General features: G+C 44.2%; 3 protein-coding genes across 6 annotated transcripts in view; 1 reads left to right on the forward strand and 2 right to left on the reverse strand.

Moving 5' to 3' along the window:
* Positions 1-4110, forward strand: part of ANKRD6 (ankyrin repeat domain 6) — a 71301-nt gene extending 67191 nt beyond the window's left edge. For 2 of the 4 annotated variants that reach the window (XM_007466255.1, XM_007466257.1), the window contains 3 exons: positions 1480-1593; positions 2281-2407; positions 3539-4110. In XM_007466255.1, coding sequence (XP_007466317.1) covers positions 1480-1593; positions 2281-2407; positions 3539-4110 — 813 coding nt within the window. The remainder of the gene's footprint in view (positions 1-1479; positions 1594-2280; positions 2408-3538) is intronic. The other 2 variants (XM_007466256.1, XM_007466258.1) reach the window with 1 other exon arrangement.
* A 3428-nt stretch (positions 4111-7538) lies between these two features.
* LYRM2 (LYR motif containing 2) lies at positions 7539-9366 on the reverse strand. Its single transcript, XM_007466259.1, has 3 exons — positions 9277-9366; positions 8657-8797; positions 7539-8208 (listed from the first exon to the last, which is right to left on the reverse strand). The coding sequence occupies exons 1-3, from the start codon at positions 9319-9321 to the stop codon at positions 8128-8130; spliced, it is 267 nt and encodes an 88-aa protein (XP_007466321.1). The 5' UTR covers positions 9322-9366; the 3' UTR covers positions 7539-8127.
* A 6306-nt stretch (positions 9367-15672) lies between these two features.
* The window catches only part of MDN1 (midasin AAA ATPase 1), a 157075-nt gene continuing 154739 nt past the window's right edge, over positions 15673-18008 (reverse strand). Inside the window, exons 101-102 of the mRNA XM_007466260.1 lie at positions 16819-16961; positions 15673-15861 (exon numbers count right to left, since the gene is read on the reverse strand). Coding sequence (XP_007466322.1) covers positions 15673-15861; positions 16819-16961 — 332 coding nt within the window. The remainder of the gene's footprint in view (positions 15862-16818; positions 16962-18008) is intronic.

Consider the following 18008-nt stretch of genomic DNA (forward strand, 5'->3'; position numbering starts at 1 on the left):
GCATCGGCAGGCGGACTCTCAACCACTGCGCCACCAGGGAAGCCCTGACTATTTAATTTTTACTTCCTTGTTTACTGGCGAAATTTTTAAGGTTTGTTATTTGCATTTCATAGAAAGCCCATTTTAAAAATCTTTGAGCCGTAATAGATTAGTTACGACAGTTTTGTAAATAAAACTTCACTCAGCTAGCTCAAGTCCAGAGAGGAATGCATTAGGTGAGTGCTGGGATGTCTCAAGGACCTCTCTTTGGTTCAGAGAAGGTGACAGATTGGGATGTAGAATCTTAGTCCTAATTCCAGATCTCAGGGGAAGGACTGTCGTCCAGCATGAGTCAGGCACGCATGACTGGACCAGTCAGCCGTGCCCCAGGAACACATTCACGTATCCACTTGGGTGCTCTTGGCCGAGCCATTAGTCCATGCAGGGGGCAGGAGGTGGCGGAAAAGGCCAGTCCTAGAAAACAGGCAAAGAGCAGTTCACAGAAAAACGTGAGGGCTGAAGAGACCAAGCAGGAGGTGCTCACCGCATCTGCAGAACTGCTGCTGCTTTTTTATTATGAACATCTGAGTGTGGAGCATCAGCTGTGTCCCTGACAGGAGAGGAAGCTGCCGCTGAGCCCTCCATGGCTGGCTCCTGCTCACAGCGGTTCCCTTCTCTGCTTTGGCCCTTGTCAGGCAGTGGGAGTGTGGCCCCATTGGGTGTTAGAGCCCTACAGGAAGTGTCCAGCTGGGGGAGCACAGAGGGGCATGTGATTGGAAGGTGACAGTCATTTACTCCCTGAAACAGTCCCTTTTTTTTTTTTGGTTTTTTGCTTGTTTTGGCCATGCGGCTTGTGGTGCCCGACCAGGGATTGAACCTGCACCCTTGGCAGTGAAAGCGAGGAGTCCTAACCGTTGGACCACCAAGTCCCTTGAAGCAAATCCCTTTGAACTCTGTCCACAACCTTCTTCACATGTGCTTTGACTACTTTCAGTGAAGGGCCAAGAGGATTTTTTTCACTGGGAAAGCTGGACGAAAGCCCTGACTATTCAGCTTCTTTTATTTCCTCTTGGGCAGCCACTGACATTTAAAAAGGGGAGGCGGGATTAAAAAAATAATTTTTTAATAAGGGGAGTTGGGGTAGCTCCATACTCCTTGATATAGTTTTTCCTTGCAGTAATGGTCTTGGCAATAATGTTCTAAGACCCATACAGATTCTCTTTTACCTACCAGGACTGTGTTGGCTCAAGTTGTATATTTACTGTGTATATATAGTCTCTTAAACCCCTCAGGACTTTTAAATGAGAAAAAGAAAGCAGCTTTGGCCGACACAAAAACATGCTCAGGAATTCTGAAAAATCAGAGTTCCATGAATGCCACGGGAAAAGACTCGGCGGAGGAGTCTTGCTTTGGTGCTCCTGAGCCCGACTCAGGAGCCAAGATGCCAGGTCCCATCCTTAGATCCTCTCAGCCACTCGCCCTTCGCCCATTGAATCCTAGATGCGGGTTCTGGACAAGCTGATGGTTGAGCGACTCTCAGCAGAGAGGACGGAGTGCCTGAACCGCCTGCAGCAGCACTCGGACTCAGAGAAGCACGAGGGAGAGAAACGTCAGGTGAAAACCAGGATCTGTCCGTGCTGACCTTGCCACTTGCCACTCTTTTCCCCCCGAGTCAAGGGACTCGGACCCATCATTGAAAACTCCCAGGCCGAGATCCCCTAAAAGCGTTGGCGTCAAAGCGCGTGCCATTTTTATAACCTGAAATGAAGTCAGTAGGAAGGAGCCTGGAGTGTGGTTCCTGTTTGCGGCTGAATGTGCTGGCTGGAGGTGGAGGCGGGGCAGTTTGTAGAACATGCTGGGAAGCTGAGCTCCGCCCTGGATCAATGCTTTGTATGGCGCCCCTGCTGGGCCTGCACAAGATTGGGTTCCTGCCCTCGGGCAGTTTGCGGTCCACCCCGCAGCAGACGTGAAATGAGTACTTGTGAGCGTGTGAGTTCATGCGCCTAGCAGCCAGACGTGCTTGGTGTGGAAGCTGTGGGAAGCTTTGGCTGTTGGCGTCTCTTAAGTCGCTAATGAAGGTCATAGTTAGCTATCGGCTTGGGCGCTGGGTGAATCCTGGGCTTCAGAGGGCCAACAGAGAAGGCCGTGTGGCCTGTGGGAGGCGGGTAATCCAAAACTTTGGGGCTTGTCCAGAAAAGAGCCTATCACAGTCGAAAAGTCCACATTCTTGAGGTTTTAACTATTAAGCCATGTATCAAAGTCTCCTGATGATTTGTGTACTAACTTGTGGGGTTTTTTTAGATGTCCTTGGTGGATGAATTAAAAACTTGGTGCATGTTAAAGATTCAGAATCTGGAGCTGAAGCTTTCTGGAGATTCTAGGGCCTCCAGGACTAAATCCACACCATCCACTTGCGAGTCCTCCACAGGTAACCGACACCAACATGCAGAGAGAGCTCTTCCATCCAAAGGTGATGAAACCCCCCGGTCGCGTTCTCTTCTGCATCTGAAGGCAGTCTGTGTGACAGGGCTGCGGGAAACGCTGGATTGTAATGTGAACTCTGTAGGGGCAAGGACCATGCTTTGCCCACTACTGTATACACAGTTCCTATACAGTAATAAAGCACTCCTATTTAAGTGTTCAGGAATATTTGAATGAAGGAATAAAAGAATTGTTGATCCGTGATAGCAGTGCAATTTTGATGGTGTCAGAGTTGGACCCCAACGATGAGGGTGAGGAAAGGATGTGTTGTCTCAGAAGGGCACTCGCCCCTGCCCTTGTGACTCTTTCTTTTCTACCTTTGGCCAACTCCGTAGAGCCTCATTAAAAAACAGTTCATGTATCAAAGCTGCCCCAGGGGCTGGATAAGAGATGCTTTGAGCCAGAGCATCTTTACATTAGCTACAGTGGCTACACTCAATGATGATCAGTTGAGGACATTCATAGCCTTAGTAATTAGACCTCCATGGGGGGATTTTGATATGTCACGTGTTTCATGTCACCAGAGGCCATCTCTGTATTTGTGGTTTTATCTTCTTTGTGCCCATAACAGTGGGGAAAATCCTGGGCAAACTTTTCATGCTAGGACTAGTTACGGAACTTGGCATGGAGCTCTGGGTATGGGTAATAGGACTGCCTCTCCAAGTGGGAGCTTGGATCAAGGAACTAGTAACCGGGGCTATGGTCTGTAAAGGGCCCAGAAGTTAGAGAATGGGGGTATTGATTCTGATCAATAAATGCCCAATTCTGTTTAGGACAAGTAGTGAGATGTGTCATCCTTAGCAATCAGGAAATGGTACCCAGAGCCCTTTAGTGTAAATTGAGACAGGCTAAAGGCCAGTAACGTTTTTGGCTTAGATGCCACCAGCGTGTCTAACGCAACATCCCTGAAAGCCCTGACAAGCCAAGGTGATAATCAGGGGAGAAGTGGGGGGGAAGGACAGGAGAAGTTGCACACGGTGGGTGATGGTTTACAGGATTCCTGGGACTCTCAAATGCCAGCCCACGTGACTGTATGAACACGGATTTGCTCTGACTTTTGTTTTCCTTCCGAAACCAGGTGTGGATCAGTCAGTGGTGACCGCAGGTCCAGTAGCAGCCTCTGACAGCCCCCCTCAGGTGGTCAGGCCCAAGGAAAAGGCCCTCAGCTCCACAGCCGCCCACAGACTCCAGCACGAGCTGTCTTCCTTGGACTGTACAGGTTCCCGACTGAGGAGTGTCAAGGTCCAGACAGCCTCGTTACCCTTGAAAGAGGCAGCCAAATGCGACCCGCAGGCTGGGCCCTGTGTTGACAGAGGCACCCAAACCAAGAAGTCTGGGAAAAGTGGGCAGACGAGGCACCGCGGCCAGCAGCCAGCACCCAGCACCACCTGCGGGCAGCCGCCACCAGCAGCAGGTGGCGAGCAGACTGCCCCTCATACTCGGGACACTTCCCAAGCGCTGGAGCTCACCCAATATTTCTTTGAGGCTATTTCCACCCAGATGGAAAAGTGGTATGAAAGGAAGATTGAAGAAGCACGAAGCCAAGCCAGTCAGAAAGCCCAGCAAGACAAGGCCACGCTGGAGGAACACATTAGAAGTTTAGAGGAGGAACTTGCTAAACTAAGGACTAAGGTACACAAGGAAAACTAGGGCCTGGGAAGTGGGACGAGAAAGGATTCCTGGGACTTTCCTGGTGGTCCAGTGGTTGACTCTGTGCTTCCAGTGCTGGGGGCGGGGGTTTGATCCCTGGTCTGGGAACTAGGATCCTGCATGCCATGGGGAGGGCGGTGGGGAAAGATTCCTGAGGATTTCTGGTCCTGCAGCTGCAGAAGAGCTATGTACGAGGTGTCAGTGATTGTACACATAGCAGACCTTGCCTTTTAAAAAAAATCACTAATTTCTAAAACGTGCCAGACACATGCTTCCTATGCCCTGAAGTTATGAAGACTTCAACAATTAGACTGAAACTAGGGGACACTTGGTTTCAGGTTTCATTACAGATTTGAAACCTCAGCTCAAGTTCATCTGAAGTTCAAAAGCTCAGATTAAGCGAGCTGTGCTAAGAAACTGAAGGATGTGTAAGCCTAAACCCTAATATTCAGGATATGCAATAATGTAAATGAAAAGCAAGAAAAAATATTAATCCCTGTGCACTCAAGCAGTCATTCATATCAACATGCCTGCTGTGCCTGGACAGAGTGTCTTTCTGTAAGAGCTGTAACAGACACGCTGAACTCCCTCAAGTTCACAGTTCCCAAAATGCTGACATCTTAACCAGGGAAAACTCACCAAACAAACTCTGAGAAGGATTTTCATGATGTCACAAGATCCAGTATATCGTAAAATGTTTTGAAAAGTCAGAGTGTATTTAAATAATGGGTTAATTGGCTAATAGCACTGGGAATGTCAGTGAACTCAAAAGAGAAAGATTCAGATCACTGGATCATGGTTTCTGTATCTTTCAGCCAAAAGAAAGAAACAGTACAATTAATCATAGTGATTTTAAAGTGGATTAATGGAAAAAACATTCACGTAGCAATTACCTGAAATTTCTATAACCTAATTCACATTTCTGAATGTGAGCTTATTGGTCTACATTTTATAAAGAAATAAGGCTGTTTCTTGAAAGTATTTCATTTTGAACTGAGTTCTGTCATTGAAGAACCTCAAAAGCTTTCCACGGCTTTGCAGCGACTATGTCAAGGTAAAGAACGCAATACATTGACTTGGATTCCCCAGCTTCAGGGAGCCCTGTGGATGTTACTGTATGGAGTATACAAAGTTGCAAAAGTAACAGTATGTCGAAACTTTGGATTTAATTATCTTCCAAGCTTCTTGTCCCTTGTGGCATTATATTCATCTCCTCAAAATTCCATATATGCATAGAAACCTCGATTTTATTTCTATAAACAGAGGAACCAAGTAACTGTTGTCTGTAATTTTGAGTGAACTTTTGCTCATTGAGCCAAAGAGAAAATATGACTTCTTGACATGGGAACACCCAGAAAAACAAAAGTATGCATTTAGTCCCTGTGTGTTCTGCCCATCAAGCTCAGTTGTTTTTGGTTTGTTCTTTTAAATACTGACAATCTATGGATCTAGGCGTTCCTAATAAATGTAGATGTATGTCATCATTACAAAACCTGGACAGGGAATTTATTTGATGTTCTCTCAAGTTTATTTTCAGGTTTGTAAGCTCGTCTTGTCGAATTTAAAACTTCAGTGGCACACTTTAAAGGGGAAAAAAAATGACAGGGGCAGTCAGTATGTTAAATAATAGCCTCAGCCACTTCTCATGCTAGAAAGCTTTTGTATTTAAAAAACTTCTAATAATTTAGATAATATAATAGATATTATAATAAAGGGGTTTAAGGGTGGATTTACTGTAGTTAATATACATTAGTTGAACATTCAGACATCTTAAACTTTAGGAACAAAACTTCAACATTCAAACAACAGTATAGTTTACAGGGAACACCCAGACAGTTAATTTGCCTAATCCAAAATACTGATGAAGATGATGAATAAAATGTTTCACCTGTGTTCTATTCTGGCCAACATCTCAATGACCATGGTTCCACATGTGAGAAGAAATTGCTAAATAAATCTTCTCTTGGGCTAAACAACGGACTTGGCTTATAATTCAGGAGATAAGCAAAGATGTAAGTGAACAAATAAAATTAAACTGTTCTTTAGGGAGGAAGGGAAAAGCTTGTCCACGAGAATAGTCTTAGACTCTGGAAGATGAAAATTCAATTTTTCATGTTTTATCCACTTAAACAAAATCAAAACAAAACCCCACATTAAGTTTTCTTGGGGAGTCTGTGGTATTTGATTCTTGCAAATACAAACCACAAATGCTCTTACATCTTCCACATACAGTGCTGCTAGGAAGAACATCAAAGTCACTGCTTGTCACACTTCATAAAAGGATGGTTTTTAGCTTCAAGATTTTAGATTTACTAGAGATAGCTTGTACTTGAGTATTTGCGAATCATGCTACACAAAAGAGTAAGTCTTTCTAAGGTTCTCTGTTCAGAAACTGTTCACACATGCTTTTCCCTCTGTTCATCAGATGGCTTAACGTACATCTATATAAAAACCTGAAAATTGGCTTATGCAAGCATTTTAGATTAGCCCATCCCCCAGTGGCAGAGTATTCAGAATTATTTTTGTCTTGTGTGTTCTGGAGCTGTGGAAGGGCAAGGGTGGCTCGGAACGCAGGTTAGTGACACACCACTGGTTCACACCTCTCCAGTGGCACACAGTCCAACACTAGACACTGTTTATCCTGCAGAAGTTTTTCTACATCTTTCAGACGTAGATTCTTGGATTAACTTTTTAGATTTGTTCTGTAGGTGAACTGCCAATCCCAGCCTCTTCCACGAGCTTTCACTTTCACTAAATTAACTGTTAAACACATTTGGTCTCTTTCAAAAGTGTCCTGAAGTCAACTTCTGTCTCCAGTATATTCTTCAAACTCGGTTTTTTCCTGTCACTGGAGGAGAACCTAATGCACTGAGGAGCTTCCTTAATTAATGATTTACTTTACTTTCCATGTGGATATTAAGGTAACCACATTAGTTTTGACCAGGAGTTGCCTCTTCTTGGTAGGTGCTTCAGTGCATTTGTTAAACTTCTCTTTCTTCTTTTTCCTACAAAGTTCTAGATTCCCAGTGGTGATCTTTTTGGAAAGTCCTCTTGAGTATCAGATGCAACACATCTGAAGAACATACCTCAACAACCCTGAGGGTTAATGCAGAAGGACTTTCCAAGGAAGCTCCATGGTGTCTCCTGAGGTCAGTACACCTCCAGCCCTATACCTCACACTGTTTTAAAACAGCTTAATTGACTTACACAATATTATATATCAATTATATTTCAAAAAAATTGGGGAAAAATGGCTTTATTCAGATAAAATTCACATACCTGTAAAATGTACAGTTCAGTAGACTTTAGTATATTCAGAGTTGTGCATTCATATAAATAGAATCATACAATACATGATCTTTTGTGACTGGCCACTTAATGTTTTCAAGGTTCATCCAGGTGTAGCATTGTCAAAAGCATCCCTTTTTGTTTGCTAAATAGTATTTTATTGTATGGGTATACCATGTTTTACTTATCCATTAATATGGGCATTTGGATCATCTACTTTTTGGCTATTATGAATAATGCTGTTTAACCTTTTGGGCAACTGACAGTCTTTTTTCCAAAGTGGCTGCACAATTTTATAGTCCCACCAGCAGTGTGACGGGTTCTAGTTTCTCCACATCCTCGCCAACATTTGCAATTATCTCCCTTTTTAATTATAGCCATTCTAGTGGATGTAAATAGTATCTCTTGGTGGTTTTGATTTGCATTTTCCTAATGATTAATTGGTGTTGAACATCTTTTTATGTGCTATCGTACTGGTTTTTGCTTCTTCCAAAAACTGCTGACATATCCAAGAACATTTTCAAAATAAAAGGTATGTTTTCAGTGCTAAGACAGTTGCTCTTATGCCCTTTTCTTGGCTCTCTCTGATATGCCATGCTCCATGTTCTGATATTTTGCTCAAGGGCTCTATGTACAGATAGTTTCACTTGGCTTTGGGCTACCCACTGTTGAGCCTAAGCTCAACTAAACACATGGAGAATTTGAAAACCTTTCAGAATAATGCTGTAGTTATGATCTGGCTAAAGCAAGTGTTTTTTCTAACTCTTTGAGCTGCATATTGCCTTGAGTAATCATCATCCGGATTGTATCCTGTAGAAGAAAGTGAAATCTGGTCACTGTTTTAACTGGTTAAACAAGGTACAGCTCTCCTTATTTGTTAAAATTAGGAACTAATACTGAGAATTGGCACTGATGCCCTTTAGGAAAGCCAAAAGTTAACAATTAGGGGTACACAATGTCTGGCATGCTTTCATATACCCCAAACATACTTCCCAAACCATCATGCTGTAATATTTATTATCTTTTCGTGTGTGTGTGGTTTAACAGACAAGTTGGGTGGTGCTACTGTAGAGTGTAGCTATAGCAAACATTGTTAAATTTAAAATATCAGTTAAGTGAAAAATCAGTAACATCAAGAGCAATGATCAAGATATACCATCTCAGTGACATATCCCAAGATATCTATCAATTTTTTAAAAAAACTCACTAATCAGTACAAAAGGGTCAGGGCCTACCATCACCATGATCTTGGTCTCACCTCTTCGGTGGCACTTTTGTTTCTTTTGAATTCTTCCCTTGCCCAGTCCTTCAGGTATTTGCGATCAGAATCATTTGGAACTTGCCGAATTGCCTGCAAAATCCTTCTGTAGAGGAGGAGAACTTGTTGCCTTCTCACGAACTGTACAGGGGAGGAGAAATGGCAATTACAGCTGCACAGTCGTCAGCCCGGTAGGCTCTTTTCTCTTTGGTTCTCAATTTTGAAAAGGGGAAAGAAAACCACCTTTTTTAAGAAAACGGCAAGAAGTTTGTTTGCGTTCTCGCCTTACTCCCTTGTCAAACTTAAAATCAAGAGTACAAGCAGACCAGTCTTTTCCGCGGTCACTAGGCAGTGGAGATCCGGACTCAAGATCAAGAGCCCGGCCTGCTTCTTGCACCAGGACTGGAGAGTAGCCCCACCCGGCTTGCGCTTCCCGTCGGCCCCCCGCGGCGCGAAGCCCCGCCCCCCCCCAGCCCGAGCCAATCAGAGTGGGGCGCGCGCAGGGTCGTCCGCCCCAGTAGTCCCCGAGACCCCTCTATAGAATTGGTGCAGGGGGCGGTAGAGAATCGAGCTCAGACCCAGTAAAGCTGCCCTAAGAGGCCGGCGAGGATAGTTGGTACCTGCTTTAGCGTTAGCGTCGCTGGGGGTAAGCGGGAAGCTGCCATCACGTCCAGACAGCGCGGTCCGCCAGAGGCCCAGCGCGCAGGGGCGGAAGTGGGGCGGTGACGGACGGGGCGGGGCGAGCTCGGTTTCCCGGGAGGCGGCCGGCGGCGGCAGTTGCGCTGATTGCAGGAGCCCGGCAGGGCAGTCGGAACTGAAGCTCAAGGCAGTTTCGCTTTGTCTTAGCCTGTTTGCTCATCCGTGAAACAGGATAACAGTTCCTGCTTCACAGGTTGTTGTAAGAATGAGATAGTGGTGAGGCATTTAGCCCAGTTCCTGACACGTGGTTAAGTTTCATTAAATGAAAGGATTTGGGGGGTGAGGGAAGAAAACTATTTTAGTATATTCGTTTTGAGATTTAGTGCGTATAGTGAAAAATTCTAAAAATTTAAATGTTAATGTCTCTTAGTTTGTGTTGTGCTCGTCTGCTTTTCTCATTCTTGTCCCTGTTCGTTTCTACTGCATTTTTCCTGGCATTGTAGTCTTCGTGATCGTCCTTAGTTACAAAATGGTTGTCCCATTGCAGTTTTGAGAATTTTGTGTCACTAGTAACGAGGAACCAAACATCCCTATGCCTTGCTTTTTCCCCCCATAATCGTTTTGTCCTCCCCTCAACACATTCCTCACGCTCTTAGGTTATATTAACTATAAGGGGTTAGTGAATCCCTTCTTTTAAAAAACAGGATTGTTCTGAATTAAAATACAGCCCAAAGTGTTCAATTAGCCGTTCGTTCACTGAGCATTTACTAGATTGCCTTGCTTGGAATCCTTGGAGCTCCCTTTTCCCAGTTGTGTACTTCTGGCTACTTTTGTGTGTGTGTTTCCTCGTCTGTAAAGTGAAATAACAGCATCTACCCCAGAGCTGCTGTTGTACTGTATTGTATGTAGTGCACTGAACAGAACCTGGCGCATATAAGCACTCTAAAGATTTTGAACATTACCAGGCATTGTGTGAATGTTGCTAACTAATACCATAACCACAAATTTCAAAATCTGTCTACTAATTAGCAATTCATTGATTTTTTCTCTTTTAAATAGTAGTGAAGTTAACTATCCCTTGCCACTTTTAGTTACTTATTTTGTGAATTGTCATGACTTTGGTCCCTTTATGATGATGCATACATTTATCCTAATTTTATATGGGCTGTTTGCCATATTTTTTAAAATTTTGATCCTTTTCCTTTTATAGCTTCGTCTCTATATCGTCACGTGTATTTTCCGTTCTTTTGAGCCTTTTCAATTTCATCTTCTCCCCTTCAGAACTTTAAAAAATTTTCATTGTTAATGTTTAAAATGTTCATCTAGGATTTTGGTTTATAGCATAATGGGGATATAAGTTCGTTTCCAGTTGTAAACTATAATTTCAGCACCCTTTATTAACTAATTCATCCATATTCCTGGGATTTGTGATACTCCTGGTAAATTCTTTTAGGTTCTGAATAACCCTCAGGATAATTTCATCCAGGTCGTTTTTACTTTTTTGTTGTATTATTATTAGGCAGGAATACTCCCCTGTAGTATCTTGTAGGAGTCTTCTATTGATGGTCTGTATGACCTTTAGACATGTTTTGTATTATTTTCCTCTATATCATCTTAGAATCGTTACTGAAATTTTGATTGTGTTGAATCTATAAAGTGAGAACTGACATTTTTATACTATTTCTTCTTCCCATCCAGTAAGATTCACTCATGCTAGACATTGGTAATGCTGTCACGAGTCATATATGCCTCCTGTCCTTAGAATCACTCTTTGGGTAGGAAGACATAAGTCCAATGTAGTATTTATAGATGTTGTCAAGGCTCATACTGTGGGAGCTCATTCTTCTTGGAGGGCTTATCTGAGCTAGGCAAAGTCAGAAAGGCAAAGTGGGTAAGAGAATCCTAGACAAAGAATGCATGGAACACTGGCAGATTCCAAGGCCTGTGTGGTTTGCTGTGATCAGATCAAATAGTGTGGTGGGGATGCTGGGAGAGAAGGGACAGGGGAGGCAGGTAGTGCTAAGAAGCAACAAATGGTACCTTCTTCACAGGAAGTCAGAAGGATCTCCTTGGATGTTGTGAGTATGACGAAGTGAAGCTAGCAAAGTGATTAGTAGTTCAAGCTACATTTTATTTACTTTAATAGTTATTTAAAAAAATTTTTTGGCTGCGTCGGGTCTTAGTTGCGGCCCGCAGGATCTTTTGCTGCGGTGCGCGAGCTTCTCTCTACTTGTGGTGCGTGGGCTCGTAGTTTGTGGCAGGCACACAGGCTCTCTAGTTGAGGTGTGCAGGCTTCGCTACCCCGTGGCGTGTGGGATCTTAGTTCCCTGACCAGGGATCGAACCTGTGTCCCCTGCATTGGAAGGTGGATTCTTTACCCCCAGGGAAGTCCCCCTCAAGCTACATTTTTAAGAGAGCTCCAGCTGCACTGCAGTCAGAGGAAAGCAAAAGGGAAGACAGGATAAGGTAAATATCCAGAAGTTAGACCGGACATGATTGGGGTTTGGATGGAGGTGGAGAGGAAGGTAAGGCAAATGTAAAGGTTGAGCTCCAAGTGAGTGTGTGTGTGAGAGAGCAAGCCTATCCGCAGTTAGCTTCTTCCGAGTGACTCAGGTGTGTCACTCTTCCTAACCAACGCCCTCAGTTCCTGATGGGGCTCCTGTGTCTGCTCCTGTGCTTCCCAACCCTTTTCCTGTCACAGCACAAACTGAAGATAGCACTCTTGGGTAACTTGCTTACTGAAATTCTTCTGTTCCAGACCCTATTAGCTATCCCAGGGCCAAGGGAATCACTTATGCTGGTACATCAGTTGGGATGCTTCAGCTTAGCTTGTCCTGTCAATTCAAGGTAGATATGACGGACCGCATCACAGTCATAGTGTTGGTGTCTTCCCTCCCTGCTGGAAGATTAAACTTCCTGCCCCACAGCGGCCTTTGGCCAGTGATACATCTCTTACACTCAGATTTCATCTTGGAGCAGCACAAGTTACATCAACAGTGGTATGTTTTTTAATAGTTTTCAGAATATAAGTTGCATAGCTTTTTAGAATAAAAAATGATACAACCTCAGGTACATGCTTTAGGATACCTGGTTTAAACAACAAGCAAACTGTCTTTGAGGACCACCTCAAAAGGGTGGCACACTTCACAGTGTAACTTGATAACAGACACGGAGATAGATGATTACGTCATGGCATGTTGTCTACGAAAGAACATCTTGACAGAGCTTAAAGAGAACACAGCACACAGTTAAGTATTCAAGCACTGCTTTTTGGCCAAGTAAAAACTGCCTAAAAACTGTTGATGGATTTTTGACTGGAAAAAAAGACGTGGCTGCTTAGTTCTTCTGATACAGCACTTCTTTTCCAGCATAAGACAGGCTCAGTTCAACTTGAAATCAGTGTGAGGAATGATTCTTCCTCTTAACTGTTAAGAAAAAATGAACTAAAGAAATAAATTACTACAACAGCAGGAACTATGGCACAGAGAGAATGAAATAAAGGAAAAATCATCTTCCCATCATTGCATAGTCTCCCGAAGCAGCAAAGGTGAAGGGGAGGACACTGAAAAGCCATTTCATTCATACAAGGCCCAAGGGTCATTTTCTGATGATTTGGGCTCCCATGATGTCTGGTTGTTTTATAAAAAAACACACATACCACAAGCCTCCTACCCTCATAGAGAAGTTAGTTCCTTTCATAAGAAGCACAGTAAAAAAAAAAAAAAAAACAGACTCTCTAAAAAGAACCGCAGCTGCCTTAGCCACTTGACAGCTTTCAGGTACCCACTGTGGGCTTCGCAAGGCCAAGCCTCATTAGCGCAGGGTCAAAAAGGAAGTTCCCTTTAGTCCTTTGCCCAGAGGCCTGGCACAGTCCCATGCTTCCAGCAGCATCTCCTCATGGAGGTGTCCAGGATCCCTGGGAGGGAAGGCAGGCAGCTGAGCCCCAAGGGTGGGGTGCAGCCTCCTCTTGGGCCAGGACTTCTGAGACAAGCCCAAAGGGCAGCGCCACCCCCAAGGTATGAGACCAGACCCCTGCTGCTGCTGTTCCTTCACCCCAAGTTTATTGCAAGCACTGGAGCCCAGGCACAGCAGGGAGCATGAGTTTTCTCTAGGCTCTGAAATCGTGTTGTAAAATAAAATGTTGCAGTAAAATTTTTTGTAGCTGTTGGGTGAATGTTTATAAATCAAGTCTAAGATTAAATACCATTTTCGAGCTGGGAATTCAGAAACAGGTGTCCAAAAGGGAGCACCCGGCAAGCAGTGTGACATTCTGACCGCAAAGTCTCACTTAGGACTGTGTTCCTTTTGTTCTATGGGTGGTCAGAGGCTGTCACCAGCTCAAACCACTGCCTGAGGGCATCGCTGAGCGTCTCGGGAAGTGCGTTCACATCGCGTAGGATTATATAGAACGGGAATGGGAACTCTTCCATGTAGGATCGGATTTCAGGCATCTCTCCAGGCCCTTTAAATATTGGTACCTTGATGTCCAAGATAGAATCCTGGCAAGAAAAAACATTTAGAAATAAAACTACATCAGTGTCCTTGGCTAGCTCCTTTATGATCTCCTTTGCAGACAATTTTTAGGTCTCACATGTCTAATTCCTGCTTATAAAAATAGCTCTTATTACTAAGTAAAACAGAACTCTCAATAAGGAGGTGGCAGATCTCTTTCTGAGCACCCCTTCCAGGAGAATGGCCATTAAAAGGGAAGGAAAGGGGTAGCTAAGCAAACCTGATTTCCCTCTTCCCAACCCTTTTCCTGTCACAGCACAAACTGAAGATAGCACTCTTGGGTAACTTGCTTACTGAAATTCTTCTGTTCCAGACCCTATTAGCTATCCCAGGGCCAAGGGAATCACTTATGCTGGTACATCAGTTGGGATGCTTCAGCTTAGCTTGTCCTGTCAATTCAAGGTAGATATGACGGACCGCATCACAGTCATAGTGTTGGTGTCTTCCCTCCCTGCTGGAAGATTAAACTTCCTGCCCCACAGCGGCCTTTGGCCAGTGATACATCTCTTACACTCAGATTTCATCTTGGAGCAGCACAAGTTACATCAACAGTGGTATGTTTTTTAATAGTTTTCAGAATATAAGTTGCATAGCTTTTTAGAATAAAAAATGATACAACCTCAGGTACATGCTTTAGGATACCTGGTTTAAACAACAAGCAAACTGTCTTTGAGGACCACCTCAAAAGGGTGGCACACTTCACAGTGTAACTTGATAACAGACACGGAGATAGATGATTACGTCATGGCATGTTGTCTACGAAAGAACATCTTGACAGAGCTTAAAGAGAACACAGCACACAGTTAAGTATTCAAGCACTGCTTTTTGGCCAAGTAAAAACTGCCTAAAAACTGTTGATGGATTTTTGACTGGAAAAAAAGACGTGGCTGCTTAGTTCTTCTGATACAGCACTTCTTTTCCAGCATAAGACAGGCTCAGTTCAACTTGAAATCAGTGTGAGGAATGATTCTTCCTCTTAACTGTTAAGAAAAAATGAACTAAAGAAATAAATTACTACAACAGCAGGAACTATGGCACAGAGAGAATGAAATAAAGGAAAAATCATCTTCCCATCATTGCATAGTCTCCCGAAGCAGCAAAGGTGAAGGGGAGGACACTGAAAAGCCATTTCATTCATACAAGGCCCAAGGGTCATTTTCTGATGATTTGGGCTCCCATGATGTCTGGTTGTTTTATAAAAAAACACACATACCACAAGCCTCCTACCCTCATAGAGAAGTTAGTTCCTTTCATAAGAAGCACAGTAAAAAAAAAAAAAAAAACAGACTCTCTAAAAAGAACCGCAGCTGCCTTAGCCACTTGACAGCTTTCAGGTACCCACTGTGGGCTTCGCAAGGCCAAGCCTCATTAGCGCAGGGTCAAAAAGGAAGTTCCCTTTAGTCCTTTGCCCAGAGGCCTGGCACAGTCCCATGCTTCCAGCAGCATCTCCTCATGGAGGTGTCCAGGATCCCTGGGAGGGAAGGCAGGCAGCTGAGCCCCAAGGGTGGGGTGCAGCCTCCTCTTGGGCCAGGACTTCTGAGACAAGCCCAAAGGGCAGCGCCACCCCCAAGGTATGAGACCAGACCCCTGCTGCTGCTGTTCCTTCACCCCAAGTTTATTGCAAGCACTGGAGCCCAGGCACAGCAGGGAGCATGAGTTTTCTCTAGGCTCTGAAATCGTGTTGTAAAATAAAATGTTGCAGTAAAATTTTTTGTAGCTGTTGGGTGAATGTTTATAAATCAAGTCTAAGATTAAATACCATTTTCGAGCTGGGAATTCAGAAACAGGTGTCCAAAAGGGAGCACCCGGCAAGCAGTGTGACATTCTGACCGCAAAGTCTCACTTAGGACTGTGTTCCTTTTGTTCTATGGGTGGTCAGAGGCTGTCACCAGCTCAAACCACTGCCTGAGGGCATCGCTGAGCGTCTCGGGAAGTGCGTTCACATCGCGTAGGATTATATAGAACGGGAATGGGAACTCTTCCATGTAGGATCGGATTTCAGGCATCTCTCCAGGCCCTTTAAATATTGGTACCTTGATGTCCAAGATAGAATCCTGGCAAGAAAAAACATTTAGAAATAAAACTACATCAGTGTCCTTGGCTAGCTCCTTTATGATCTCCTTTGCAGACAATTTTTAGGTCTCACATGTCTAATTCCTGCTTATAAAAATAGCTCTTATTACTAAGTAAAACAGAACTCTCAATAAGGAGGTGGCAGATCTCTTTCTGAGCACCCCTTCCAGGAGAATGGCCATTAAAAGGGAAGGAAAGGGGTAGCTAAGCAAACCTGATTTCCCTACAATGGTATTTCCTATTCTCTACTTGGAATAATTCACATTAAATCTTCAGCTTGCTATCCAGGCCTTAATGTGACCTGCAGAGACAGTACTTCCCCGGGAACAGACCACCCCGTGGACATCTTTCATGTAGCGACTGATGCTTCCTCCTCTGAGGAGGGCACTGCTGAGATCCAAGTACTTGGAAAGGCTGGTCTATGTTTCCAACGGACAGGGCCCCCAGGCCTTAATGTGACCTGCAGAGACAGTACTTCCCCGGGAACAGACCACCCCGTGGACATCTTTCATGTAGCGACTGATGCTTCCTCCTCTGAGGAGGGCACTGCTGAGATCCAAGTACTTGGAAAGGCTGGTCTATGTTTCCAACGGACAGGGCCCATCATCAAGGCTATGATACCTGCAGCGACGCTGTGCAGAGAGAGATGACCCACCAGAGTACTAGTCAGCACAGCAAGTGGTTAAGAGGATAGACGGAGTCAGTCTGAATACTGACTTCCTTACCTGTTGTCATTACCTACAACCTCTGTGCTTCTGTCCTTCCCTGTAGAGTGGGAATAACCATCCCTACATCACTGAGTTACTGCTTGGTTACGTGAGAAAGGTGCCATGAATGTTATAGGGGTTCTCGGTATGACTGTGAGACCCAGGCCATTTTTCAGCTTGAAAACAGCTTGAAGGGAATCCCCAGAAAAGTGGCTTTTAGTAATCACTCACCCGTGAACTTGGATTGTCCAACACAACAAAAATGACAAAGATGTTAGCATTCCGGGCCGCCTGAACTGCTGCTAGGACTCTGTCTTTGCCCTCAAAGAAAAGGCCACGTCCGTCAGAGACCACCAGGAGGAGCTGTGCAGTTTCTGTAGTAGAACATAACAGCAGGAGAGGAACAACTCAACTCAAACGACAACTCAAACTACTACGGGGACTTCCCTGGTGGTGCAGTGGTTAAGAATCCGCCTGCCAATGCAGGGGACACAGGTTCGAGCTCTGGTCCGGGAAGATCCCACATGCCGTGGAGCTACTAAGCCTGTGTGCCACAACTAAGCCTGCGCTCTAGAGCCTGCACGCCTAGAGCCCATGCTCTGCAACAAGAGAAGCCATTGCAATGAGAAGCCCGCGCACCACAAGGAAGAGTAGCCCCTGCTCGCTGCAACTAGAGAAAGCCTGTGCGCAGCAACGAAGACCAACGCAGCCAAAAATAAGTAAACTACGGACAGTAAGACAAATTAGTGCAGGCTTTCTCTGTGCTATCAAAACCAAGCAGTTCTCTGAAACTGGTGAATTCTGGGCACAAATAAAGGGGGCCTCCAGTTAGATCTATTACTTTGAACGTGTGAGTCACAGACAAGGCTGCACAAAGACATACAAAACTTCTGTCAATAAAACAATTTCCCAGTAGTGCTTTGGGGAATGTCACATTTAGATCAACTTTGTTGTACAGCAACATGTGAGAATTAAAACATGTTTATGGATATAAAGTATAAAAAGAGCGGTCCTGAGTAGACCATTAGAAGAAAGTGCCCAAATCAGAAACCTAGAACTGTATCTTTCAAATTTCAGTCATTGTCTATTAGCTTCAGATTTCTGTCAATTTCTTGTACCTAAATACTGTTTTTTTTCTTGAAAGAAAAATTTAAATAGAAATTTAAAAACTTAAATAGAAGGGACCACTAAAATGAATAGTGGATAAAAATGTATTAAAATTTTTAGCATATTATGTTTCCAGTGAAAGACTTGTGCTTAAAGGCAGGCTGTCTTCTGTCAAGGAAGGTTAGCAAGTGTTGAGAGGCATGAATGACCTGCTTCAAAGGGAAGTCAAAGGGAATCAATTGAGGATTTAGGGAAAGGCTAAAGAACTGGTGTGCTGCAAAAGCCCCAAATCAATCATGGATGGATTAGCTGGT

Source organism: Lipotes vexillifer, unplaced genomic scaffold (genome assembly GCF_000442215.2).
Source record: "Lipotes vexillifer unplaced genomic scaffold, Lipotes_vexillifer_v1.1 scaffold1242, whole genome shotgun sequence".
NCBI lineage: Eukaryota > Metazoa > Chordata > Mammalia > Artiodactyla > Lipotidae > Lipotes > Lipotes vexillifer.

Bases quoted from the DNA above. Each gene is read 5' to 3' on its own strand.
- LYRM2 (XM_007466259.1), bottom strand. From the start codon at position 9,321: ATGGCAGCTTCCCGCTTACCCCCAGCGACGCTAACGCTAAAGCAG. The intron at 8,798-9,276 runs GTACCAACTATC...TCCCCTGTACAG, and splicing joins CGACGCTAACGCTAAAGCAG to TTCGTGAGAAGGCAACAAGT. The intron at 8,209-8,656 runs GTGAGACCAAGA...TTTCTTCTACAG, and splicing joins ACAAAAGTGCCACCGAAGAG to GATACAATCCGGATGATGAT.